Source organism: Notolepis coatsorum (assembly GCF_963971535.1).
Source record: "Notolepis coatsorum genome assembly, chromosome: 18".
NCBI lineage: Eukaryota > Metazoa > Chordata > Actinopteri > Aulopiformes > Paralepididae > Notolepis > Notolepis coatsorum.
Genome location: NC_140182.1, coordinates 45,115,936 through 45,128,207, shown reverse-complemented (window position 1 = coordinate 45,128,207; position 12,272 = coordinate 45,115,936). Strand labels below are relative to the sequence as shown.

Genomic DNA, 12,272 nt, shown 5'->3' with positions numbered 1-12,272 from the left:
ATATATACGTCTGGAGAAGATAAGATTGGTAGCGGTCCCCCCCCCCCCATCCCAACACCCAATTCCCTCTCCCACGCAAGTGCTGGAGGGGTGCCAAAGTGAGTGAAGTCTCATCGCCAAAACACCCCCTATGACGGCAATGGTAGTCATCTCCCAGCTCCTCCCCCTCCGGTTCTAGCTGACGGCAAATAGGGCCTTTCTCACTTACCTATTGGGATCGAATCACTGCTCCCGGGAACAGGGGGGGGAGTGTTCTCACTCAGACGGACACACCCCTTTTTGGGATCGAACCGCGCTGATTCGTTTTACCCCCCCCCCCCCCCCCCCCAGTGGGAGGGGGGGGGGGGGGGGGGGGGCGTGACACACACAACGTCGTTACTGTCATGCTTGCTTGAATTTTGGGCAGATAAAACCGCACTGGACAATACCCACAAAAACGATATTTATGGGCAATTTGAGAGTTCAGACCTCAACCAAAAACAAGCATGTGGAACCTCACAGCTCAGTGGATGAAAACATGAAGCCACGTTACAAAGCACAGCACTTCTGGCTCGCATTAGGCCTGGCAATTTTTGTTTGCCATGCTATTTCTATACATTAGTTTCTTGTTTGAATGCATTTATTTCTATTAGACCAGTGGTGCCCAACCAGTCGGCCGTGGTCGACCAGTAGATCAATGACATGTAATATAATTGCCACGAGCGATGGGATAATGTTAGCTGCTGGACAGGCTAAGCTAACTAGCGTTAGCCGTTAGCTTAGCGTTAGCCATTGCTGTATACTATACTTTCTTGTTCGAATGCATTTATTTCTATTAGACCAGTGGTGCCCAACCAGTCGGCCGTGGTCGACCAGTAGATCAATGACATTCAATATAATCGATGCAGCAATGTTACTAGTAAAAGGCTAAGCTAACTAGCGTTAGCCGTTAGCTTAGCGATATCGTTAACCCTGCAAAACGCTCAAAAGCGGACTCTACAACACCATCCATTCGTGATAAAATGGGGTGGGTTATATTGACAAGGCTTGACAACAGAGGTTCAAATATAACTTCATATTTATTGGTTATTTGTTTTATTTTATATCAGCATCCAGTCTCCACCGTGTCTTCCTGTTTACATTTTCGAGCGTGACATCATCGCCTACGGCAAGCTTACAAGCTCAAAACGCAAACCGTAAACAAAACCCAGAGCGCACCAAGACTGTGTGTACACAAACTAGAGGGGGGAGAGGGAGGGGGGAAGTTCGCATTAGATCTCGGAACGGGCTAGAACGGAATGGAATGGAAACGAATATAATGAGTGAGAAAGGTCCGGAATTTATCTCCGTCCCCCCTCCCCCCCACCACCCCCTCCCCTCGGGGTGCTCTGAGACACACAGACTCACGGCTAGTTTAACATGTCTCAACAAATGTACATGTTTGTATTCATTAAGGATTGTGCCATTCTTGCTATTCAAATGTAATAATTGTGAATGATCACCCCACTGTCTAGGGACCTGCACTGGCTCCCCATTGCTGCACGTATCCGCTTCAAGGCCCTCGACCTAGCATACCGTGCGGCAAAGGGAACCGCTCCCGCCTACCTCCGGTCAATGGTCTCTAACTACACACCCTCAAGACCCCTACGCTCTGCATCTTCTGGCCGCCTCAGACCTACTCCTATCCAAGCTCCCGGAGGGTCATCAAAGAGAAGCCGCCTATTCTCAGTCCTTGCCCCACAATGGTGGAATGAACTACCCACCCCAGTTAGGACAGCCGAATCCCGTCCAATCTTTCGCTGTCGACTAAAGACTCACTTCTTCAACCATTATCTGAAATGATAATAAAAAAAATTAAAAAAAAATCTAACCCTGACTAACCTTACTGTCATGCACTTGTCCTAATAAACTAACCTACACTGTAACACGCAACACTTTGATAAACATTGTTACTCAGCTGATAGAGTTGTACCCTTCTTGCTGTCTTGTTGTACAGAACTTGTAAGTCGCTTTGGATAAAAGCGTCAGCTAAATGACTAAATGTAAATGTAAATGTACCTTAGTGGTGTAGTGTAGTGAGGGGAGGGGGGGGGATAGTACCGTTTACCTCCACCATCTGTTCTCTCCCCTCCAGGTAGGTCTAATTAAATGGGGGAGGGGGGGCAAGGATAATGTATTAGATAATTATTTTCTTCTAATTAATTATTGTATTAACATAGTATAACATTTTAACTGTCAGTTAAAATCCAGCTACCAGTCCAGATATATAATATGCGTCTATTATTATATAGAGATTGGCTTCTATGAAATGCAGTATCCTAGCTGATGAGGGCCATCGCATGTAAACAGTGAGTATACAGCTAGTTTTGCATGCATGCACACTTTGCAGGAGAGAGGTCTGGTAGAACTATTATCATTGCACGCTATCACACACACTCACACTCCCCAAACTGATCCTAGAGACGCAGATTTTAAAAATGGTAAAACAGTGGGTAGAAGGGGAAGTAAAATGTTGGGAATAGTCAGCCAATGGGAGGCTTGTACATACAATAAACATCCTGTCAGTCAGAATAGTCAGCCAATAAGAGGCTTACATACGATCAACATCCTGTGAGTCAGACTACTCAGCCAATGGGAGGCTTACATACAATCAACATCCTGTCAGGAAGAATAGTCAGCCAATGGGAGGCTTACATGCGATTAACATCCTGTGAGTCAGACTAGTCAGCCAATGGGAGAATTACATACGATCAACATCCTGTCAGTCAGAATAGTCAACTAGAGGAATAAGCGGGCCAGGGGGGGGCATGGCTCCAGGTGGATTTAAGGAAATTAAGGAGAAATGAATGAGACCCCACTTAATTTCTGTGTGATCATTATTCCTTTTCAGTGATGATCAAATACATTAAAAAAAATGTACAGCATTTTCACATCTGCCTTGTTTAGTCACGCATTTAATGAAGCTGATTTATCTGTATTTCTCCAAAATGTAATAATACGTTTTTTTTTTTTTGCTTTAATAAGTTCATATTAGCCAATTAACCGTGTCTTTCTAAACAAATACCTCACATGCATAATTCAGGTAACAGCTGTTTCCCAGCCAGGGAACTGTTCAAGCAAACTGGATAACAGTCATGTGTCTCTGGGAAATACACAGTACAGAATGACCGAAAGACAGGCCTTCAACCTATTTTGGGTACTTGAAGAAACCCTGACTTATATTATTACAATGTAGAGTAATATTCATTGCATTTTCTCGTAAGTAGAACCTGAAAGGACACAAATTGTTAGTATGAGGCAGGTACGTGCACACATAGAGCCCAAGGGGTGCTTGAGCACCTGCCTTTTTGAGCCTCATAAAAAAGTGCAATTTATTTTTGTATCTACTTTTTTCTCCCATTTTTTTTTTCTCTCCCATCCCAATTTTGTATCGTCCAATTCTACCCTCCCCTGTCTCGAACGTTGTTAGGCCATGCCTCACACAAGCCGGCTGCAATGTGGATGTCAGGATAGAATCAAAATATTAGGTAAAGAGAGAGATATTCCGTTGCAGTTTGCACAGCCTCCTCAGCGTGCCTCTTCGCGGACCTATATTTTATGCATAGCGTGGGTGGTGATGATAATGATGATAGAAACCGCTGTGGCGCATACAGTTGAATGCTGGTATTACACTCATTGAGGGACACGAAGAAGTCAAGTCCGATGGGATTTGGGAATCTCAAATACAAATCTGGATTGGAATAGAAAATGCATTTATATTAAACAATACAGAATATACAGCACTTCTTGGGGTCTGTAGGGTAAGCACTTATTCCCTCCGCCCTGAACATTTATGGAGATGTATGGGCCTTTTAAGTCAGTGATAAAAGTGTTAGGGATGCTCGATATTGGCTTTTTCACCGATACCGATATTCCGATATTGTCCAACTCTTAATTTCCGATACCGATATCAACCGATATCAACCGATACCGATATATGCAGGGTTTCCCACCCCCCGATATATGCAGGGTTTCCCACCCCAAAAAACTGAATAATTTCAGGTAACTAATAATTTCACTGGATATATATATAACAAATATTGTTATTGTTTTTTTCTTTTTTTAAACCGATACCGATATTTTCCGATATCACATTTTACTGCCGATATCGGCCGATAATATCGGTCAGTCGATAATATCGGACATCCCTAAAAAGTGTCTTTCAAGGATAAGTGAACTCCTGCACTGATTATTATAGTTCAATATCCAATATTTGATCACCCCCCCCCCCCCCCCCCACACACCCGAAAGGGGCCCTTAAAAATCGGGCTTGCACGCTATGCGCGCTGTTAAAACACACACAGGTATAGTGCCCTTTTCAGCCTTTGAGCACCTGCCCCTCTAAAGTCCTATGCACGTCCCTGGTACGAGGTTTGACTGAACAACTGATCCTGGACCGTTCAAGAAGGGCTTGGAGGTGAGTTATATAGACATCTTCACTGTGTTCACACTCAGTTCATTTCCCTCCATAAATTCATCAAGCTCTGGAAACATATAAATCCAGTGCATTATGTAGGAAATCCATAGGCTGAATATGATTTATTATCAGCATTTTAGGTCTATTATTTTACATTTCAAAAGCATTTCTTTTAATGTATTTTAATTGTTGTTTTAATTATAGGCCTATTTCACACATTCTATGAAATCAATACATTCTGGAAATCATCTCGCGACCCCTCTAGAAAAACTAATAAGCACAAAAACATTATTCAAAATGGTTTGATTGATTGATTGAAAACTTTATTAACAGATTGTAGAATGGGTACCGTACAGTACAGCTCAATACACACAATTGTTAAGGGGATGCAGACCAGAGAAAGACTTTCGTCTTGTTTACATCAGGGTCCCCCATTTTCAATTCATCATAACATATATGACATACACGACATACAGATAGACAGTACTGCTACATCTATACATTTATGACATACCAGATTTGCAAATACAGTACTGTTTGTGATACAAAAAGAGTAAAAAAAAAGAGAGTATATACATTTGACGTAGAAACTGTACATTGGAGGAGGTTGGGTAGGTGGGGTGGGGGAGACTGTACATTGGTATACTGGGATCTCTGAGGAGGGGAGCCTGCGCTGGAGCAGGTTCAAGTTTATCGATGTGTTGCTATAGTGATTTAGCCAAACTTGCTTCGTGGAACCGAAAAGCCTGACTTATGTCAAGTTATCCTGAAAATTAGAGGTTAAAAAAATTAAAAGTTAGCCATGTACGAGGAACGGGGCCCTGTAGTCACTTGCTCACTCACACCTGCCTGCTTTCATGCAAACAAACCCACACACACGCCCACGTCTTGTCACTGTGGAAACAACGGGCTAATGCATTGTGCAGTTGACCTTTATGCTTATTATATAGGAGCAGCTCAGAGGATGCTGTGGGATGCCTGTGTGAACTCTGTTGACCAATATGCAAGCACCCGAATAACTCAACAATTCAGCAACACACCGCTGATACCGCAGCCCGTTATACAAACTTGCATTATACAAACCTTTTAAAGGGATAGTTCAGATTTTTGGAACCCCATAGCCCTATTTCCTACTTACCAATGATTATGTTGATTGTTAAGAGTCCATTCTCAGTGCAAGCCATGCTGTTTCCACACACTAGCATTGGCTAGTTAGTGACAAACTAATGCCAAGACAACAGAGTCAAGCTCCTGTCTGTGCAAGTTGACTGAAGCTAACTGAAATCTACTTTGCTCGCTGTGACGTCAAGTTTAGTTTAGCCAGTGTTGAGAAAGTATTCCACTAAGCGCTAAGGGTTAAAAAAATCTGAATGGTCCCTTTAAGCAAAATGGAGAGGCCAAAGGCCTATGCAGAGTTCATGTTAAATCTGGACTTGATTTTCTTGAGGGTTTGTATTTAACACAGAGAATTGGTTGATGGAAGCAGTATACCTACATGCATTCACACTAGCATTTTTACAATACCATTGTCCACATTATTTTAATACAATGAAGTTCAAAGTGTCTTTGTCACATACAAAAGCACCGATACATTGCAGTAAAGAGAGAAAGTGTAATATATTATTTGGGCCATATTTCCCAGTCCTGGGCAATTTATGTGTGTGAACCAAAATATGCTTATATAACAATATAATATAATTAGTCAGGTCTTTCTTTTCGTGAAAGCATTTATTTTCCAAATAAAATGTACTAATATCATGACATAATGCTCATCCTGCCCTGCAATGTATTCTGGTATATTGTATGAGAGGGTGCATAAGGGATAAGGTATGTAGCCTCTCAATCAACGTGATATAGTCTCTCTGTCACTAGATGGCGATATTGATATTAGAAGCAAATTCAGAAAACGTCACTCATTCTACCCAGAAGACAACACTGCATTGTGGTTACACTAGGGCCATTTTCGTTTTGTTTCATTCGCTTTTCGGAACGCTGCGTATTGGCAGGCAAGTAAGAGTTAAAGGCCCACTTGCATGTTGTATTTTTGTTCAATAAACAATGTGGACTAGGCCAATGGTGACTTTCATTAAGAGGGGGGGGGGGGGGGGGGGGGGAATTACCGAAATTGACCCAGTTTTAGCGTTTTTATCAAACATTTTGTCCGCCCAACCACAATCACCACGTACGTGGATATTTTAATCCATGGTTCATAGCGTGCGTGTGTCATCTTAATCATGACGTCACACAAGGTACAGGGCAGCAGGGGGCCTGAGAATCACAGGCAGATAGTGGCAGGAAGCAAAGAGCCTTCTTGCTACTAGGCTAGCCGAGGATCTAGTATCTGTTTCACCTAACACTATTGCTCCGTGATCATAGCCATTTATCTCTAAAGCCAGGCACGCGGGAATTATAAAAATGGCAGGGGGTGCTGGGGGGTCGCCAGATGATTTTTTTTTTTTTTTTTTGTCAGGCCACTGAACTTAGAAGCAGGCCAAGCCAGTGTTTCTATTTGCACCAGCGCAATAGTTAGATAACCTAGGTGGGGAACAACCAGGAGATCACTGCAACTCACACAAGTTGGAGAACTATCTCTCTCTCTCTCTCTCTTGCTCTCACACACACACAAAGGGAGCCGCATGTGATTGGTGGAGGCGGGATCCTTACGAAAAACTGCTAATCATTGACACATGCTAGCCTGTAATAATCCCCCCCAGAAAAATGTACTTTGCATTTGATATATTGCAAATATATGCCATCACACACACTGGCATTTAAAGGGTTAGAATTATAAAATGAATATGTGGTGTTATGATCACGGCTGAAGTTGAATAAAATATTGTATTTATCAATTACAAAAAACTGAAAATCCATAAAAATCTGTGTTGTTGCTAATCATACATATGCTAGCCTGTTTTTTAACAATAAGTTGTGATGCCATCACAAACACTGGCATTTAAAGGGTACAAATAAAAAAAATGCCTGCACCAGAATGCAGGAAATTAAGTCTTTGTAACAAAAAAAATCCTGGTGGGGGACCCCCAGACCCCCTGCTTAAAAAGTGGCCTGACTGGGGCTATATTTCCTGGCCTGAATGATTTCCCCAGTCCGGCCCTGGTTAAAAGCCTCCAATGCTTATTAGTGTGTGTGCGTTTGAACGTTTGCATGTTTCAACCATACATTTCCATTTAAAATATTTTTTTTTACCTCCTATAATAGTGGGGGTCGCGGCTCTCTGACACTTTTTTTTTTGGGTCGCGGCCTGAAAAGTTTGGGAACCCCTGGTCTAGCCTGTACCCCCCAGACATGTTGCTGGCCCCGTCAAAACAGTATCCTATCAGCCTCTCCATGGGCAGGTCGAGGCGTAAAAGTATTTTATACACAAAAACAGTGTCTCGGCTGTTGTGTCTGGGCCGGGCATTGTAAAAACCCCAAAAGAAGTTCTGAGCTTCCAAGTTGTCATCGGCGAACTGTATATTACACAAGAATTGTTCTTTTCCAGTGAGTGACGTCAGTGGTTCCGTCAGCGCTCAAGCCAAAGATTGGGCTTTTGGATGCTTTGCCTCTAATTTGTCGCTGAATATCATGGGCAAGCAGCTGTAAGAGTTCGTTTTGGATGTTGTTGGACATCCAGTTGTCTCTCTTTTGGAGCCAATTCTTCAACTCGGGATCAGACTCGGTGCGCACTCTTTCCATCATGAGCTGCCATAACACCCCATCCCTATTTGCATCACCCCTCAGTGGAAGCCCCTGGCCCCTGATTTAGTGGGACTGTCACTGGGACTGGCGGGACGTTTCGAAAATAAATCTGATATTTTTCTTTTCTGCGAGTGAGACATTCTGTGCTAGCAAAGTCTGACTACTAGCTAAAATCGACTGACTGCGCAAGCACTGTATCACAGTAGCTCAGTGGTTCGTGGCGCGTGGGAAGGGCGGGAGACGGGAGGTGAATACAATTAGTTGTTTCACCTGTCATTCAATCAGTCTGTGACAGTCTGTCATCACTCGAAAATCTACTCGGTTTTACACGTATGATTGTGTACATACAGTAGTGTAATGAATGAATGAAAACTTTATTTAACAGATTGGAGAATGGCTACAATACAGTACGGCTCAATACACACAATATTAAAATGGTGACGTGCTTTGAGCAGGATAAACTTATAATATACAGTGTTACAGTTATACAGTTACAGTATATACAAATATATAAATACTGTCATAAAAAAAAAAAAAAAAATTATATATATATATATATTTTTTTTGCAATAATTGAGAGGGGGTGCTGCAGCCCCCCCCCGCACCCCCCCCCCCTTCCTGCGTCCCTGTCTAAGGGACGCAGGAAGCTAACCACTATTTGTAAAAGCCACAACCACGTTACCATATTTGTAATAATGTAAATCATTGTGTCATGTACATATTGTGTATAACGTTAGTAGCTAAGTTAGCTAGCTTGCAAGCCGGCATTCTCTAAACTCCTAACTCCTGTATTATACCTTTGTCCTCACAAACAAAGTATTATAAGGTGTTTGAGCTTGTAACGTTAGTTAGCTATCGTGGTAGCCCCTTTCGTGACTGTGATGCACCGAGTGCTATCCGAGGGGCTACTATCGTGCTATCAACATGCCGTGACGTGTAGCTTGCTAGCCGGCATGATGCGTGCAGTGCTTTGCCCCACAGGTCTGAGAAGAGGACCTGCACATTTTACTCGTTCCCGAAACTCTTATACATGCCCCGATTTAAAATGGTTCACGACAGTAGACATAATGCTAACGTTAGCCAGAACCATATAGCCAGCTTGGTACTATGACCCGTGACAGGGATAAGGCGACAGCCTAACAGACCATTAGCGCTGCTGTACTGAACAACAGGCTGCCTAGTGGTAAATGTAGTTCTTTTTTTACGACATTAAAAACCTTATAACTACCTTTGTTTCAACCAAAAATGCAGTAGTAGAGGTCCATCAAAGTCTCTCCGACGATTAAACCCATTTGCGTCTTGTAAGGCGTCCATTTGGATCAAGGAAATAGCTTTCTGCACTTGTCAAACTCCATTGTAGTGGATGAGAAGTAGGGAAAAGTTACCTGCAGTGACGTCACGGCACTGATAGCGTCTGATAAGCTTTTTGATTGGCTCCATACATGTTATTCGTGCGTGGACATTTGTAACCCTTTCTGAGTGGAATTTCCGGCGTCAAATGGAAAAAAATAAATAATGAAATTAGATACCAATGATGTAAACTACCCATAATTGAAGAGTAGGGTTTAACCTGCAAGTGGGCCTTTAAGTTAGACGTCGTTTTGTCTCGTCTACTATATACATGTAGTACAATGCCAAAGCAGTAGGCGGCGATGTAGTTCATACATGAAGGCCATTTTCAACCAATCAGAAAGGTTGAATGAGACACTCCACATCCTGCTCAAAATCTCAAAAGCCACCATCTTTATACCTCGCATGAGCCATTTAGCTACATAGCATTTATTTTTCAGCAAGAAATAAAGTGCAATAAACAAAAACTGATACATTCACTGTGTTCTGCCTCATTTGTTGATGAAACAAAACTAACATAAACACAATTGACCACCAAGAGCGGAGTTTAGTCTCACAAAAATATCGCAGATTTTGTTAGCTTACGTGCTAACGTGATTGGGATATGCCATCATAACAGTATAGCATTGTGGCTAGCAGCTTGGTAACGTTTGAGGCTAGCAGAATGAATGGATGTAAACTTTATTTAACAGATTGCAGAATGGGTACAATACAATACGGCTCAATACAAACTATTGTTAAGGGAATGCAGACTGTTGTAGCTTGGACTGGGCTCCTTAAGGCGCTCCCATAGTCCAGCAGACTGTACACAGAGCAGACTCTGCGGATGTCCGCGGACTCTTGAGCTTTGATCTCAGCGGACAGCAGACCCACAGGTGCGACGCTCCTATTTTCTGAGGCGCGGACATCCGCGCCGCTGACTTTGTGTCACACAAAACGCTGCTCGGCGTTTTGGTTGACATCGAACTGCATTTAATGTGACGCCGCGCGAGCGATTTGTGGCGCGAGGAGAGAGATGAGCCCGTGAAGCGACATCGAACTGCATTTAATGTGACGCCGATCTGCATTTTACTCTGAACACTCGCTCTGTGCCAAGAGAGATGTTTGAATGGCTTTTCTAAATGAAGTGTGTAAAATTGCCAGTTTTATTTCGAAATATTGGAAACGGAGATAACATAGAATGTTATCTCCGTTTCCAATATTTTGAAATAAAACTGGTGCTTTTATTTCATGCAATGCGTGTCTTTTCAGCACCACGCGCTGTCCACCTCAAGCCTATACGGTACATTGCATCTCGCTGCCTATATACCTGTTATTCAAGTGCGTAAAACTGCCTGTTTTATTATCGAAATATTGGAAACGGAGATAACATACTCTTTATTTTGACATCGGATGACGACGACATGACAGAAGTTGAACAGCGTGGGGACAATTGTGTAAACTGCCGCGTGACATGTAGGAAATTGGTCCGCGGAGGTCCGCTCGACTATGAAGGCTCAAAGAGTCCGCGCGGACCTCCGCGGGGTCTGCTCTGTGTACAGTCTGCTGGACTATGGGAGCGCCTTTATAACAATAACTTGACAACACATGGTAGCCGCAGCTACTTGGGACAGCTCTGCTGTAAACACTGGAAATAACCGTGCGGGTCTCTACTGCGCATGGGCATTGGGCAGAACGGCTCCGTATCCGGCTTGCGCAGATTACATGGCACCATTGTCGGCGAGTTTCCAAAACGAAAACACCTTTTCAGCGTTCCCGCTAGGGGAACGCATTTTCCTGCCAAAACAGCGTTTTTTTTTTTTAAATTTGGACATGCAAACGTAATCATTCAGCAAAAAAAACAAAAACCCCAGTGTAACCATGGCCTCAGGGCTCAGGCCTGGATTGACGTTAGCCAGCCCAGAACCATGAGATTCCATGGTAGTTGGAACGGTGAACTGTTCACATTGCTGCCACCTAGAGGAAAGAGCGCTGAGGATCAGGAATCACATTGATCAGAGCCTTTATGTGGAGTTATACACACAGGACTCAAGTGGTCAGTTTCCCCTACAGATGTTGTAGAAGATCATCTGACTCAAACAGCGTCATACCAAAAGCATACTTCATGAGTGCACAATGCACATGTGTAACGGAGGTCCGTGAGTATATCCACAGTCACGATGGACTTCAAATGTTGTGTGTGAAGTGACTGTCTGAAGTGACTCGGGAAGATCCAGTGCAGACAGTTAGTGAAGCTTGAAATGCATGACCATTTGAAAGAAGTAGGGGGCGCGCCTCCGCACGCCGGACGCGGATAGGATGGGTCTGCCTTTTTTCTTTTTCTTACGATGACGCTAGCGACGGTGATAATGATGGATGGCGGACTCAACCAACCACAGAAAAGAGAAGGCAGGGTGGCTAAATTCTTCTTTGCTATTGGATAATGACTATCCAATGAAATAGTCCCAACTGAGCCCGGAAAACTATTTGAAGTGGAGGCGGAAGAGCAACGACTCCTTCTTGTTGTGTTAGTTAGCGACTTAGCGTGACGTTGAAAGAGAGTTCACCACAAAACACTACAGACAAGAAGTTAATCGCCAGACGAGACAGTCACAAAATGCCAACACGGAGGAGGTAAGTTGATGAATACCTTAAAAGCCAACGACGTTGGTTAACGACTATCGTATGGTTAGCGTGTGGCCTCCTGGATTGACGAGTCAGATAGACGTTACTTTTCAAATTGTAGTGTCGTTGCGTTAGTTAGGCTAATGTCAACACGTCACTTTTGTCGCTGGCATGTTTATTATGAATG

At 43.2% G+C, this 12,272-nt stretch overlaps 1 protein-coding gene across 2 annotated transcripts in view; it reads left to right on the top strand.

The window, feature by feature from the left end:
* Positions 1-11,955: 11,955 nt before the first annotated feature.
* The window catches only part of prc2 (protein regulator of cytokinesis 2), a 34,414-nt gene continuing 34,097 nt past the window's right edge, over positions 11,956-12,272 (top strand). The window contains exon 1 of one of the 2 annotated variants that reach the window (XM_084335376.1): positions 11,956-12,094. In XM_084335376.1, the coding sequence (XP_084191502.1) occupies positions 12,078-12,094 (17 nt within the window). In that variant the 5' untranslated portion in view covers positions 11,956-12,077. The remainder of the gene's footprint in view (positions 12,095-12,272) is intronic. The other variant, XM_084335377.1, reaches the window with a different exon arrangement.